Source organism: Ceratocystis lukuohia, assembly GCF_044167205.1.
Source record: "Ceratocystis lukuohia strain C4212 chromosome Unknown Supercontig6_pilon, whole genome shotgun sequence".
Classification (NCBI taxonomy): domain Eukaryota; kingdom Fungi; phylum Ascomycota; class Sordariomycetes; order Microascales; family Ceratocystidaceae; genus Ceratocystis; species Ceratocystis lukuohia.
This window is the reverse complement of record NW_027263525.1, coordinates 2,889,622-2,905,543: the sequence shown is the minus strand read 5'-3', so window position 1 is coordinate 2,905,543 and position 15,922 is coordinate 2,889,622. Positions and strand designations below refer to the sequence as shown.

At 46.9% G+C, this 15,922-nt stretch overlaps 3 protein-coding genes across 3 annotated transcripts; 2 read left to right on the top strand and 1 right to left on the bottom strand.

The window, feature by feature from the left end:
- Positions 1 to 405: 405 nt before the first annotated feature.
- On the top strand, positions 406 to 1,163 carry HOO65_060663 (acyl carrier protein; the record flags this gene model as incomplete). Its single annotated transcript, XM_071004047.1, has 5 exons — positions 406 to 597; positions 667 to 684; positions 832 to 912; positions 981 to 1,029; positions 1,117 to 1,163. The coding sequence occupies 5 exons, from the start codon at positions 406 to 408 to the stop codon at positions 1,161 to 1,163; spliced, it is 387 nt and encodes a 128-aa protein (XP_070858013.1).
- A 7,438-nt stretch (positions 1,164 to 8,601) lies between these two features.
- HOO65_060662 (Dicarboxylic amino acid permease) lies at positions 8,602 to 10,677 on the top strand (the record flags this gene model as incomplete). The annotated part of the gene is made up of 2 exons (XM_071003761.1): positions 8,602 to 8,981; positions 9,381 to 10,677. The coding sequence occupies 2 exons, from the start codon at positions 8,602 to 8,604 to the stop codon at positions 10,675 to 10,677; spliced, it is 1,677 nt and encodes a 558-aa protein (XP_070858012.1).
- A 794-nt stretch (positions 10,678 to 11,471) lies between these two features.
- HOO65_060661 (Protein cps3) lies at positions 11,472 to 13,894 on the bottom strand (the record flags this gene model as incomplete). The annotated part of the gene is made up of 4 exons (XM_071003709.1): positions 11,472 to 13,163; positions 13,345 to 13,463; positions 13,514 to 13,564; positions 13,636 to 13,894. 4 exons carry the CDS (start codon positions 13,892 to 13,894, stop codon positions 11,472 to 11,474), a joined length of 2,121 nt encoding a protein of 706 aa, XP_070858011.1.
- Between the last annotated feature and the right edge of the window lie 2,028 nt (positions 13,895 to 15,922).

Genomic DNA, 15,922 nt, shown 5'->3' with positions numbered 1-15,922 from the left:
TTCCAAGTTGTGAGTGATTCTGTGCCTTTTTTCTCTTCGTCTGTCTAGCCTTATTTTGCTGCTCACAATGTTATGCTTGGGACGGGACTGGAAGGCCAGCTTGGAGCTCTGTCTGTGATGCTATAAAGAGGGGTTGGCCTAGACTATATACCAACACAACAACTAGCATTGGCTTTAAATCCACCGCTGTGGTTTTTTGGGGTCATATTCAGCATCATCACAGGCGTTGCCTTTCTCTCTCCCATCGCGCTCTTATCCCAATTGATAGAATAATTGCTGATACTCATCACCTCGGCCCCGGGCCTCCTTCCAGACCAAGACCCGAACTCAGAGTCTTCCTTCTTCCGCTACTGTCCGGCCCTACTCTTCTTGCTCTCTTCCTTGCGAATCCCAAAGACAACGAAAATGTTCCGTTCCGCTCTTTTCGCCGCTTCCCGCGTTGCTGTGCGCCCCGCCATTGCTGTTGCTCCCCGGGCGCTTCTGGCTACCCCCGTTCGTGTGGCTCCTATTGCTATCCGTAGCTACTCAGCTGCTGCTGGCCTGGGAAAGGAGGAGGTCGAGGGTCGTATTATGTCACTTCTGCAGGGCTTTGACAAGGTGCGTTTTGTTTTTTCGTTTTTTTTTCGCGAGGTTGATATACAAGTGCTAACTTTTTTGTATCTTCAGGTCTCCAACCCTGAGCATGTATGTTAAACCGCTATTATACAACAGGTCCTAGGTTTAAATTTGGTGTTGATCCACTCTTGACCTTGGCCTTATCCCAGCTTCGGTCTTGAGCTGTGGCTATTCAGACCAAGAGACGAAAGCTAACCCTCCATCTCCCTCACGTAGATTAAGCCTACTGCCCATTTCGCCAACGACCTGGGCCTGGACAGCTTAGATACCGTTGAGGTTGTTATGGCTATCGAGGAGGTGAGCATCATCTATTTTGCCATCAAGGCGTATCTTCATTCTTAGCGATTTAGACTAACCCATTGTAGGAGTTCAGCATTGAGATCCCCGACAAGGAGGCCGACAGCATTCACTCCGGTAAGTAGTCTTTAACAGCTTCAGACTCTAATCCAGCTCAATCTGGCCTGGCATATGCTAACTGCATTACTCATTTCCCTGGCTCAGTTGACAAGGCTGTCGACTACATTGTCCAGCACCCCGATGCCAAATAAATAAGCTAGGCTCTCACCCATCCAGTGACATCGATAGCGATTATCGGACTAACTAAACACCACGCTATGTCATAATGTCCTCCCCTTATGCTTTTCTCTATGATCCGCCCTGTGGCGGCAGTGGTCTTGTTTCTTTTTTATTTGTTTTTGTCATGGTCCTCATCTTCTCTTTTGTTCCCTTCATCATATCGCCTCACCAAAATTCTCTTCCTTTCTCATATCTCTAGCAACACCCCCCCTCACCCCAACCACTTTGTACAATATCGTTTGATCCAGGTCATTGCTTGTGTACTGTCTGCAAATATGATGTGATTTTTTTCCACTATTTTTCCCTGGTTTTTCTTTTTGTTGAGGCTTGCTCGCTCCGTTGTCGATGGCATCGTATCTGGATCCAATCACCGATTGAGGTCCAAAAATCAGGTCTCATATGACTAAGCCCCGCCAGAACTGTTTTTGTACAACCCCAAAAGCAAGTGACTATTCGTGTAACCCTGTTATATATCAACCCTAGCAACTTCAACCTACATAAGCTAACCCTATAAGTTTAGCGTCACTAGTGTTGTTTCTTGACCTTTATTTTCGGCTCTTTCGGGCTTGACGATGGCCCTCCCATTTAGTAAGCTAGATCCAACAATAATGCCGAGGCCAGCCGGACTTGCCCTAAGTCGGGAAAAACAAGGCTCTTTTCCTTTTTTTTGTTCTCCTTTAACTTGAAGTCCGATAGCGGTGGAGGAGGGACCAAGTTCAATAGTTTTTAGGTGGAGAGAAAAATGCATCGACGCCAATACCATGACTAAAGATTTGACCTATTGGTTTCTCTTCTCACTTCCGATAACTCCACCGAATAGGAAGAGACAACGACAAAAAGAAAGCCTTAGTAAATCTACAAGTACAGGTGTAGATCTGCCATCCAACAATCTGTGAGTCTAAACTAAAGTCTGGGGAACCTCTTGTTACTGGCTAGTTCTCCGCGGGTATGATAGATACTATAGTACCCCATAGGGACGGGCTTGTCTGCACCCTGGGCGAAAGGAGGAATGGAGGGAAGTCAAGGGATGAGGGGGACATACGAGAGAGAAGGGGAAAAAAGAGACGGTCGGCCCCAAGTTTAGATGGGAGACAACAAACACCGAGGGGAGCAAGAAAGCCAGGAATGGAGAGGCAATGGAAAGGGAAGAACAGTGGCTTGGGCCAATAACAGAAGGCTTGGACCATTGATGGACGGGGCACGAGGAGATCTTAGAAAGCTGAGAACAGGCAAACATTTGGCAAAGAACACGCACAGAAGGACGCAAGGGCCAGCAACATCAGCAAGTTTACGGCCAAGCTAGACGCCAGTAGAAGAATAGAAGCGGCCATAAAAATGAGAATAAGAGCAGGAAGTGGGAAGGGACTTGGTCGTTCAAAAGAAAAAAAAAAAGGCCTAAAGGCATAAAGGGGAGAAAGGGAATTGGTGGGTATAGCTTGGACCAGAAATAACTAGCAAGGGAATCAAGCAAGTAATCAATATCAATGGATAACAGCAGACGAACTAAGCAACGGCAGGAAACAAAGCCCGCGCGACATGCTTCTATTCTTCTATTTCTTCTATTTTCCCCTACAGCCCACAGCCCAAGGTGGTGCAGGCGGACCTGGCAGGCCTGACCGGTCTAAGGCCAGTGCTCTTAACGTCGTTGACGGTCAAGATAAGGCAGTAAATCAGCGTTCTCCCACGCCTTGCCAATCGTTCAATATGGGGAATATATAGAATACAATATTCTGCCATTGTTAAGGATCGTAGTTGGAGGGGAAGTGGGGGGGGGAAGAGGCGAGGGCCACTTCAAGATTGGGCTGGAACTGGAACTAGACCTTTGGAGATGTTTTCGCCGTGCATTGCATGAACTGGGGGGTAGGTATCTGGATGGAGAGGGTTGATGTATGCACTGCATCGCATGCGTCATGTGGCTACAGGTACTACATAGAGTACGAGTACGGCAGAATCGAAGTATCAGGAGATAGTTGGATGCATGGAAAAAAAGAACAAGCTTGGAATAACGAGCCTACGAGAATTGCGGAGTTGCTGGGTAGTTCCGTGGAGACGAAAAAATACCATAATACTACAAGTATATCTGGAGGAATCCATTAGCTCTACTCAAACTAGGCAATGAAGGAACATTGTACAAAATATTTATTCACGCAGATAGGGTCTAATCCCAATATTCAACGAGCATCATGAGAATATGGTCAGCAAAGAAGATGAGTATGAAAATTTCTCGCCCGAGAGTCGAAACACAAACATGTGTAGGGCTACGCCTAGTGACACCATACCATGACAAAGGCTTGACAAAATAAGACAACAGCGACGGGGCCAAAACCACAAGGCAGGTCGGTTGTTTTCTTTGGTTATCTTTTGTGGGGCAAGGGGGTCCTAATAAGCATTGGCCAAATAGAGACAACAAAAAGGAAGCAATACAGGAAAGACACGAGACAGAACAACGGAGGGAGAAGATAAAGAGCAGAGTGAGAAACAAGAGCGACGTTGCCTGACCAGGGGTGGAAGCGCAATCTCCGACTCGATTACAGACTAGCGGGCATTATAAATCCTTGGGGTGTTCCTGGAGCGTTCCTTTGGCTAGCGAGACCTTGACAAGAGGGAATAAAAAAGCAAAAAAGGCGGAAAAAAAAAGACCCCGATCTATAGGAAGAGGAAGGAACTAGGAGACTCGAAAAGTGACAAGTACATTATGGATAAAGTACAGCAAAGCAATAACGAGCAAAAGAAGGAAGGCAGTGACAAAAATAGGATTTGGCATGCATTCATTCTGCGTAACTGCCCCAGAACTTGTTAGCAGGACTCGATATCATCAAGAACAAGAACAGCAAGCAATGAAAATGGAGGCCAACTAAGCAAGTGCATAGCTCATACTGTTCCTTATCTGCGATATATGTTGTTATGTCCACATATGTATGTAAGCATACATGTGGTAGGCGATAACAGATAACAGCTTCATTTAACATTAGTCGATGCACTCATTAACCACACACATAACGTGCACCGAGTAAATAAGAAGTCCTTTCGACTATAGAAAGGACATATAAGCACAGTCAAAAGCTTTGTTTCGCGCTGATAACAAAGTCTGGATGCACATGCTATTATAAAGAACAACAGAGCCGAGGCCAGTAAACAAACAAACCACCACGTTGTTGAGCTGGCCCGTGAGGGCAGCCCATCAAGCCTTGCGAAAAAAAAAATGAAGAAAAAATGAACGTATTATCGAGAGATGGGGGTCGCAAAAAGCCAATTTTTGCTGGCAACACAACCACCAACGACGTCACTGCAGGGCCCACCAGATCTTATCTATGAACAGGGGCTGCACAGGCCCGCGTCTTAAAAAAATACGGTACTATTAATTCAAGCGAAGCTGAGCTGTGCTGCTGTGCCGTGCTGTGCGATACTGACGTTGACATGAAAAACGCAGCACAGAAGAGAGAGCACGAGGCAGAAAATAATAATAGAGGGTGGAGGAGAAGGAGAAGGAGAAACAAGGAAGCGCCCATGAACTTGGAGGTGTTGAATCCATGATGCCGCGGGAAACTAGAATCGTCAGAACGACCAGCTTACTTTAACATTTATGCATTCTAAAACTGTCTTGAGTGGAAAAAGAAAAATGACCTGATTAGATAGCGGGATAAAGTCGACCAATATTGAAAATAAACCCCTATTGTCTTGGCAAAATAGAAATCCTTAGTTACCTGAGAACAAAGACATGACGACGACTTTCATGTTGTGGTTTCTATGATCAAGTCAGTCTGTTCACAGGGGAGGGGGGACTAGACTAGAATAAGCTTGCAGGCTAACATATACGTGCAACCTTGATTAGCGCAACGGGAATTTAACTATCTAGCAGATCCGGAGCCGGCTATCAGGCAGATTAGGCCCTGATATGGTGTCTAGTGGTAGGGTTATTAAATAGGGTAAAAGGTCAAAGTACTACAGATCATTGGTTTGAACATTGCTTGGTTTTGGATATTGTCTTGCAACCTGCAGCTCCAGCCATCCAGACATGTAAATGGAAACAAGGCAAATAGGAGTGCAGCAACTAGAGACATGTTTGGCGGATAAACGGCAAAAACGAACAAAAAAACCCTGGTGATGTCACCCAGTTTTAAGCTGCAAAAAAAGTAATTAAGAAAAAGTAGCACATACAAACAACAGGCAAAGCCTGTAAAGATGGGGGCAACTGGCTGGGGCTTGGCAACAATGGATGAGATGAGGGGTGTTATAGGTCGGGCTTGCTGAAAAGCACGCAAATCATGGTGGCTACTTGGAACAAGAGGATAATAAGGAGGGGAAGGGAGGGGAGGGCGGGGGAAGAGGAAGAGCTGCATGTGTAGAACAGGATAGAATATGAGGAGGGGGGGGAAGGAAAGTGTGGAGTTACTAGAAGGCGGGGCAAAGAGAAATGTGAGGATGGCGACATCAAGCTTGTGTTCGGACTTTGTGTGTTGGACGCTCTTGGCTGTGACTAGAAATATTTAGGCTAAAAGCGTGAATGTGATTGGATATTAGTACGATGTTGAATAGAGAGAAGATAGAGCGGATGAGAAAATGAAGGTGGAGAGAAAGGGGAGGGGAGTATAGATACAGAGTAGCAGTTAAGTCGTGTGCTGCGGCGGTGGCTGCAGAAAGAGACATATAGATACTACGTATATACATACATACACATGAAATATAGCACTATGGGGGCTTCTTTCCTCATCAAGTCCTGGTTCTTTTTTTTTTTTTTTTTTCTTTTTTTTTTTGCAGCGGCAATAAAGCTGAAGCAAACCAAGAGGAGTCCTGAAGAAATTCCCCAGTATTTAAATAACATGTACGGTATGATATTATGCTGTGGTTTTCCTAGCTTCCTGGTTCGTCTGCTAACTGGTATTATAGTATTGCTGTATATCGTATCGTTATCAGCATGGGTGGGGGCTTTCCCTCATCCGCCGGCATTCTGCGATTAGCCGTTACGGGCGCGGGCTAAAAAAGCCCTGTATCAATAAAAATGGATGGCAGGCTCCCTTGTCGAGACAGGCAGGAAGCCGCTCTTGTCTTTGTTAGCAAGTCTTGGTAGTGGTGGACAAGGACAAGGCTTATGGACAAGGACGAGTACCGTACCTGAAGAGGGAAACTTTATATTCCTTTATCTTCCCTTTTTTTGTTTTTTTTTTTTTTGTTTTTGAAACATCCCCGAACTTGCATGCGTAGCATAGAGCATGTACTTTTCTCGTTGCATTGCATGGTTGTTGCAGGAGTAAAAGTACCTTTTTGCATACCGTATATTCAGTCACAGCCATTTTTTTTTGTTTGTCCAAGGCATTCTTGGATGCTAAAGACATTTGAGTAGGCGATAATGATGTGAGAGAGGAGAAAGGGATGGTTAAGATGGATGTTAGATTAGATTAGGGCAAGTACCACAAGACTCGAAACCAAGACTAAATCCTAACACATACTTAGGGCAACTGCTTCATAGAACTTCAAAAGGCGATCTTTTTTAGTGTACTTGGCATACAAGAAGGGAAAGAGCTAATAGACACGACGGCGATAACGCTTCTCCTTTCCCATCTAGAGCACTAGCACTAGTTTGTCTATAGCGTTGTATGGACAAGCGTGTTCTATAACCTTCCTCTTTGTTGCTTTTATGCCGGCTTTCTAGAAAATAGATAAAAAGAAAATATTAAACCCTAATTTTGCAATAGCACTCATAAGGCGACCGACCGGCTTGTTTTGCCTTTCGCAGAGGCATATTATGTATTGTATAAAGGAAAATAGTCTATGATAAAGAAGATAATCGATATGGCTAAAAAAATAAAAAAAAGATGCTGGCCACGTAGAGGGCCACACAACAAAGCATGATGTTTGCGACGATTCTTCTTGCCCCTTTGGGTTCGCTAGCAAGGCATTCTTACTCTTCTCATTCGTCCTTCCCACTTTTCTCACAGGGCCGCCCCTCAGACATGATAAGTCAAGATGGCCAGGGTACGAGCACTTGCTCCATCCTTGGCTAGCCCTGTCCTTGCTTTCTTCGTTTTGCAAAAGTTGGCCTATCCTATCAGTGCACACGCCAGAAAATCCACGTCAATGGCGGTCTCTTATCTCTGGGCTGTTGTTGCCTGCTCTTTTTATTATATTTTGTTATTTTATTTTTTCTTGTGGGCTATCCTATCTATCTGTATTTGCTGGTGTGTAAGAGCTTTGTGAGCTTTTTGACTCAAGCGCTAGGATTAAGTCCCGTAGAAGCGAGACTTTGACATTATCTAGAAGGCTGCTTATTTTTTTACTTTGGGGTATTACTTGAGAGAAGAAGATCAAGAAGGGGCCTGGAAGGCAAGGAAGAGAACGAAAAGAAACGTAGAGTGAGTGAGAGAGAGAGAGAGAGAGAGAGAGAGAGAGAACGAGAGGAAGGGGCCTGGGGGCGAAGCTGGCTTGTGGTGTGTGATATGCATACTGCTTAATGGTGAAGAGAAGTTCGTATGCTTCCATATTGCCTCCGTTCGGCCATGATTTTCGTTTTGTTTATTTTATTCCTTTATTTGCTTCATGTCTTTTTGCCATCATTATGTAACAGAGTACTGCATACTTGCATGGAGAAAATTCGGCAGGCAAAGAGAATAGCAAAGATCCCATCGTCTCCAAAAAGGATATCAGGAAGCAACACAGGCAGACAAGCCCCAAAGCTGGGTGCGCAAGAAAAGAAAATGATACGTTTACCCCGGGCCTTGCTTGCACATGTGGAGAGTTGAATAAAGGATGTGCGAAGGGGGATTTCAAGAAAAAAAAGGCAAGAGCCACCAGAAAAAGAGAAGACCGTAACTGTAGCCAGCAGAGAAGGTAGAGAGGGCAGGAAACAGCGCCAGTAAAAGAGCCCACCCCATCTCCATCCATGGAGCAAGAGGAACAGCGGGCGGAGCCTTGTGCTGGCATGGGAGACAATCTTAGATTGGTCAAAGACCCAGTCCATATCTGTAGCTGCACGGTCTTGGCACTACACCAGGCCACAACAAGCCCAGAGATAGACAGATCCGGGCAAACGAGACTAAAAACAAGGGCTAAGCAATTAGACAAGGTAGAGACGATGAGGGCGACGAAGCCCGCCTATAAAGAGACACCCGTTCCCCGGGCTCAGCATTATTGTGTCTTGCTTGATTATTCTTTATTGCTTCATCCCTTTCTCGTGGTTGTTCTTCAACATCCCTTCTCTTCCTCTCTCTTTTCTTGGGCCTGGTAGAAAAACCTTGGAGTCTGGCTTCCTTCTTTTTTTATTCTTTTCTTCTTTAATTCCTTTTCTTTTATTTGCTGGGAGAGAATTTACTTAAACTCTCTTCAGGTCATCCACACTCCTGACGTCCCGTTTTTCTTCTTCTTGTCTTCTTTATTTCACCAAACAAGCAAGACAAAACATAACTACAGATTATCATGGGTGAAATTCACACCTCCGCGGCGCAAGCGCCGTCCATCAGCGGCGAAAAGACGCAGACCTCCAACATCCGTGGTCTCGAGACTAGCGATGACACTAAACTGGAGCGTGGCCTGAAGGCCCGCCACATTACTATGATTGCCATCGGTGGTGCCGTTGGAACGGGTCTGATTATCGGAACCGGTCGTTCGCTGGCTACCGCTGGCCCCGGTTCTATCTTCATCTCATACTCGATGATGGGTGTGTTGGTCTACACTGTCATGTGCGGCCTGGGTGAAATGGCCGCTTGGCTACCCATGTCTGCTGGTTTCACTGGTTATGCGTCTCGTTTCTGTCATCCGTCTCTTGGTTTTGCTCTTGGTTGGTGCTACTGGTTCAAGTGAGTATTCTTTTTTCTTTTTTCTTTTTCCTTTTTTTTTTTTGTCATCTCTTTCGGCAGTTGCCTGCTGGCTTCCTTGCCGTCCTGGGTTTAGGGCCTGAGATGCAGAAAACCGGGTAGTTTCCCGTCTTGATTTTTTTTTTTTAGTCTTCTCATCCCAAAGAGGGGACATCTTGATTCGGTTGTTGCCTTTTTTCTTTCCTTTTTTGGTGCTCTGTCTTCTTGTTGGGGGTACATCCCTTCAATTAAGGTTATGCATTGACAACCGAATAAGCTTTTTCTCTTGGGTAGCCCTTTCCCTCCAAGAGAAAGAAGCACAAGAGCCAAGCCAAGCCAAGACAAGAAAAAAAAAGCCCTCGCACTACCAAGAAGCATCCTCGCTAACCAAGTTGCTTATAGATACATCATCGTCACTCCCAACCAGTTGACTGCTGCGTCCTTAGTTATCCAGTACTGGGTCGACCGTGATAAGGTCAACCCTGGTGTCTTCATCGCTATCTTCCTCGTGGTCATTGTCTGCATCAACTACTTTGGTATCCGCTTCTTCGGTGAATTCGAGTTCTGGCTGTCTTCCTTCAAGGTTATCACCATTCTCTCACTGATCATGATGTCCTTCATCCTTATGCTCGGCGGTGGACCTGACCACGACCGCAAGGGCTTCCGCTACTGGGATGACCCGGGTGCCTTTGCCACTTACAAGAACATCCCCGGCAACACTGGTCGCTTCGTTGCCTTTTGGTCTACCATGATTAACGCTGTGTTCGCCTACCTTGGCACTGAGCTGGTCGGTGTGACTGTTGGTGAGGCGCAAAACCCCCGCCGCACTATCCCCCGCGCCATTCGCCTGACCTTCTGGCGTATTGTGGTGTTCTACATCCTGTCTGTGCTGCTGATTGGCTGCCTGGTCCCCTACAACTCGCCCGAGCTGGCCTTCGCCAACAAGTCGTCGTCCTCGGCTGCTGCCTCGCCTTTTGTCGTGGCTATCAAGCTGGCTGGCATTGACGTGCTGCCCGACATCATCAACGCCTGCATTCTGGTGTTTGTCTTCTCAGCCTCCAACTCGGATCTGTACATTGCCTCTCGTACGCTGTATGCTCTGGCCTCGGACGGAAACGCCCCTGCTATCTTCAAGCGTACTGACAAGTCGGGTGTGCCAATCTACGCGCTGGGTCTCAGTGCGTTCATTGCTTGCTTGGCCTTCATGAACGTCAGCGACGACTCCAAGAAGATCTTTAACTACTTGGTCAACCTGGTGACCATCTTTGGTCTACTGACCTGGATCTCGATCCTGATCACCCACATTTACTTTGTCAAGGGCCGTGTCGCCCAGGGTCTCACGGACGACCAAATGCCGTATGTGGCGCCATTTGGACTCTGGGGTTCGTACATCGCCCTGTTCCTGTGCATTGTCGTGGCCATTACCAAGAACTTCACGGCCTTCATTGGTGGATTTGATAAGATCAACTTCATCACCGGCTACATTGGTATTCCCATCTACATTATTGGTTTCTTCGGCCACCGCTGGTACACCAAGAGCAAGTTCATTCCTTCCGACCAGATTGACTTCTACACCGGCAAGGACATCATTGACAAGGAAGAGGAGGAGTTCCTGGCTCAGCAGGAGGCATACGAGGCTGCTAACCCCCCGACTGGCATGGCCAAGTTCTATGCCAAGTACGTGTCGTGGGTGTTCTAAAGGCAGGTGGCTGCCGCTGGTGCTCTTATTATTGTTGTTGCAGCTCGAGAGAAAAAGGGGAGGAGAAAGAGAAAGTGTTGCTTGCATGAAGCGTGAGTTCCTCTGAGTCTTTTCTTATTATTACTTTTTAGCAACGAGTTGTTTGCGTGTTTCTCGTTTTATTATACTTTGGGTTCAAGTTTTTGGGTGATTTATTATTTATTATTTCCTTTGCCCTTTTTATAGAATATTTCTGATATTTTCATTCATGAATTTTTTTTTTTCACTATGTGGCTTATCTTTCTATTAGTGTGTGTCGATGGTTGATATCCTTGACACTATCACCGTTCTTTGTCTTTTTATGTTGCGTCTCAAAATCACCTATATGAATAAAATTAAAGAAAGAAATGTCTAGGACAAGTAAAAATCAAGTATAGAAAGGAAGGAACAGCACAAAAACAAATCCGCAGCTAACATATTTATAACAATTGAATGCTGAATGATCTTCTTTTTTTTTCCGTCAAGCTTTTGGTAATTTTTTTTTTGGGGGGGGGGGGGGGGGGGAAAGAAAAGGGAAAAGAACTCTGGGCAGGTGCAAGGTTGGTTGGTTGTATATGAGGGCATTGATTTGGTAGCGGCCCTGTTTTTGGTAGCCCAGATAATAGGCAACAATACGTGGGAGAGAGAAGGGGGTCTAGTGTTTGCACTTTTGTGAGTGTGTGTATGTGCAGAAGGGGAAAGGAGATACGGATAGATGCAGAGGAGCCCTGACAGGTTGCTCTGTTCTGCTCCACCTATCCAGGTTTGCATCTTCTTCACGAGCTAGGCGCCGCAGACTTCTTCACCACAACAGGCACAGCTGGTGCTGCCTTTGACTTGAGAGCTGCCGAGTAACTAAATCCTGCAGTCGTGGTCGCTGGCTTTGGAACCCCAGCTCCGGCAATATTCTTTTCCTCATTTTTGCCATCTAGTGCCGCTGCGTGTTCGTTATTAATGCCGTTGTTTCCTTCATTCTTATGGGCGGCCGGATTTTGGTGATCGTGTTCATGCTCTTCCATATCAAACAACATGGAAGGGTCCTCTTCATCAATTGTTGTCGTGAGCCGCGTCGTCGGTGTTGTGGCAGTGGGGATGTTGATGTGACGTTCCTTCAGGCCGGATGGACCCGGAGAGCCAGTCAAACCTATGAGACCCGAAATCCCAGACGGGGCGGAAGGAACAGAAAGGCTAGGCAGGCCTGAAAAACTACTAGAGCCCAGCGGAGAACCGGACAATCTTGATGTGTCATCATTCAGTCTTGTCTGTCTCAGCTGGTGCGAGAGCATCGAGAATCCGTCGCCACCGCCGCTGAAGCTGTTCGTAAAGCTTCCGCTGAGGGGCTTACCTCCCATGCTAGAAGCCAAACCAGCGCTCAAGGCAGATGTCCGCATATCAGATGCCAAGCTAGAGTTTCGCAGGGGCGACCCCACCACACCAAATGCAGACACCCTGCTGGCACGGGCCGCAGCAGCCGCAGCAGCAGCCTCCTCCTCCTCCTTCTGCCGCTGGAAAGGAAGCCCCCAACGGCTAGGGCTGGCGCTCAAGATGGGGCTTCCGTATTTGTAGCTACCCGAAAGTCCAATTGGCTCTTCGGCATCGGTGGCTCTTAAGGAGCCTCGGCGGGCCTTTTCGGCCGGTGTCAAGAGATCCTGCAGATTTTGTGGCACGTAGTCCTCCTCTAAGAAGGCGAATTCAGGATCCCAGTCGCGATCAACCGTGACAGGCCCCTTGGGAACACTAGAACTCAGTGCCTTAGGCTTAGTAAAGCGGCCGGAGTGCATGTGCAAGGTACGTCTTCCAAACTGTTCTTCGCCTACAGCCAGTAGATTAGCCGATGGGCTGCCACCGATCATCACATTAGATGTCGAGAGGTACTTGTCGCCGCCGAAAGCACTGGTATGCAGCATTTTCAGAGCCTCGGAGCCACGAGGGTCTGGAGATGCGTAGCTGGGGAGCGGAGACTCCATTCCAAACTTTGACGGCACAGAAGCAGGCCAGGGACCCGAAGGAAAGAGGGCAGCATTACTGACTCCAGTAGAGTCAAAGGAGGCGGGGAGAGGAGCATCGAGGACATTGAACCCGGTTCCAATGGGCGACAGGCCGAGCCCAAAACGTGCAGAGCCAGGCTCTTCGCGTGGGGAGCTAAAAGCATCTGTCGGGTAGGGAACATCAATAGCAGGGATTTCGGTGTTTACGTTCGGGGTCTGTTGGACCGGAGTTCCAGCTCCTCCCTGCTGGTTAGAGGAAGAGTCCTCATAGGAGAAATCTGGGTTGTTAAACTCGCCATTAAGACTAAAGGTCAAGGCGCTAACAGTGCTTGTCTGATTGTATGCAGTCGGGTTGTGGTGCTGACGGCCAATAGCCAGAGCAGGATTACCAAGGGTCAGGCCATGTTTGCCATAGTTGACTCGTCTACCATCAGGCAGTACGTGGATGTTTGCGCACTTGGGGCCGAATTTACAGTTTCCCTATAAATTGAAGAGAGACACATGGGTTAGTTGGCCGTTTGTGTGTACAGATGTCATGTTTTAACGTTTGTTGCTTATGTGTTTTATGTGCAGAATTGGATCCCTCTTCCTTTTGTGAGACAACATGGTTTCCCATTTGCTTAGCTTGCAGTCTTTCTTCCTTCATTCTTTTCTTTCTTACCTTAGCAAAGTACTTGCAAACATTCTCGGCAGCGGCTCCAATATCGTGACTAAAGGGGCAAGCATTCCCGGCCTGGCAAGCACCTTGGCGAAAGAACTTGCACGGAACATGAGAGGTGTCTGCAAAAAAGTGAAGAGAGAGATGACGTAAGGTTGTTAGCTGATAGGACTCTTGGAGTTCTTCCTTTGTGTGAGGAAAGGATCTTCTTCCTGGGCTTCTTCTGGATGATAGCTAGCCAGCTAACTAGCCGGCTCACTAGCTAGCTGGCTATCTGGCTGGCTGGCTACATACTGGGAGGACTGCGCGGCCCGTCGCCACGGTTATTAGTTCCGGACTGACCGCTTTCTGCCACAGAGTGGCCATTTCCGCTATTTCCTCCTCCTCGGCTATTGCTAGCAGTCATGTTGGAGTTTGAGATATTGCGATGCCCAGCAGCTGGCATGGGTGACGAGGCTGAGGAAGAATTGGATTTCTCACCCTTGGCAGATGCGTTGGCAGAGGCCGACGATCCGGAACGGGGGGTGCGATCTGTGGTTTTGCCCACGGGCATTATTAGGGTTTCGGGGGAAGAGTAATCAGCGGTGCCGGCAGTTGCGGAGAGCACGTGAGAGTTGGGTGTGAGTTATGGATTGTCGGGCGAGAAAGACAGACAGCATACGACGTATTTTCTTTTTCGAAGTTCGAGTGGGTTTCGGGTCGTTTGGGCAGGCCAATTATTTGATATAGGTGAATGACAACAAGCTCAACGAAAGGGAAAATAAAAGTAAAAATAAAAATAAAAAAGAACACTAAGAAGGGGACACGGAGCGGAGACGCAAGGCCAAGGGGGCGAAGAGAAAGCGAAAAGGAAACTGAGAGAAGGGAAAAGAGGCGCAGGACAAGAACAGACAGATTAGTCTGGAGTCCAAGCTTCCGAGATTTGATGTCAAATTTGGGGAGAGGGGATTTAACCAAGAATGCAAAAGCAAGCCAAAAGGAGAGCAGAGAGAGAATAAAAAGAATAAAGGGCAACGCCTCTAGCTGCTGATAATTAAAGTCAAAATTTTGCGGGATTTGTACGAAGACGAACTTGGAGTTGACAAACCTCAAAAAAGGGAAGAAAGAAGAAGGGGGGGGGGGGTTTCAAAGCCGGAGCCAGCAGACAAGTGAGGAGGCAATATTGAAGAAGCTAAGACGATTTAAGGCGTTGCTTTGGATTAGGCGTTGGGTGGTTTGGGTTAGGTTTTGGCAAAGGGAATGAGAAGCTCTTGGCCTGGGAGAAGTTTTGTGTCTTGATTATAGGCGGGACCCGAACGGATTGAAATGTTTAAAGGCCTGAAATGGAAGCACAAGACGGTAAAAACGAGCAGCAAGTAAAAAGACGGAATTCTTTTGGAGGGGCTCTGAATCACAAGGTGGAAAAGTTGATCTGAAGAGGAGATGAGGCCATTACAACCCTATTACAACCCTAGAGTCGAGTCATGAAGATTGGTGAGGAATTTCCCCTCCTCCTTGGAGTCAATGGCTGAAGAGAGTGGAGACAATGCATGAAGCAGGGATGATGTAAGCTGAATTTACGAAGTAAGAAGTCGAGATGACGACGGTGATGGCGGCGACGAAGACGGTGTATGTGGCGATTGACTATTAATGGCTTGAGGTTTGTAGTGCTGATGGGGTGAAGAGGGAGGGACGGAGTTTACAGGAGATTTTCTTATTCTTATCCTTGATTTTTTTTTTCATAGTCATCACATAGATAGCAACTGCCCTCATCGTGAGGGTGGCACTAAGTGTATCTTGTGCTATCTCTTATCTTATCGGTTATGGGTGAGTCAGCAAGGAAAGTTACTTGAACCACCGTGTATGAAGCTTTGCTGTACAGCCAGCACCTCTCCTCTCAGTCTAGAGTTGGTGGGTCTAGAAAACATAATATTATTGGTCTGGCCAAATTGCCCTTGTCTCCTTCGATAAATGAATAAATATAAAAACCCATCAAGCAAAATACGACTATTAGGTATTGTCTCCTGTAGTGTGCACCTATGGGGCCCCCCCTCGGATAGGATTATTATCTAATACTTGTACTGCCCATAGGGCTTGTGTCTATGCAGGCCGTGGTCTGGATCTTCTATTATTCTTGATATTTCGACATCTAGTGCGTCTATGCCGCCGACCTAAAAGCACCTTGTTCCTGTCTAGTATTAGCAGCGATGAGCTTAACCTTATTACATGCATTTGTATCAAAAGCGCAAGAGGTATTTAGATAGAGGGGCGTAGGGGAGGGAGCCTTGTAGATAACAGTGTATAGAAGGTATTTATTAGAGAGCCCTTTCTATCAAGTGGTGGTGAAATTTTAACAGGAGGTGTCATTACAATGTGGCAATACGGCGTTCTCTCGAGGCTGCTCTGATTGCTTGTTGATTTTCAGGAGTGGTTGATGAGGGCCTTTTTCGGCACTACGTATATAATAATTACTGATTCAAATCAGAAGGGGCGCCTGGAAGTATAGTTGGGTGGGTATAGTCTAATTGGATACGGTCTCTGTGATGGGGATACCAGCCTCCGAATAACTTTTGGCCAGTGTGTGTAGATTTCGCCTTCAGAA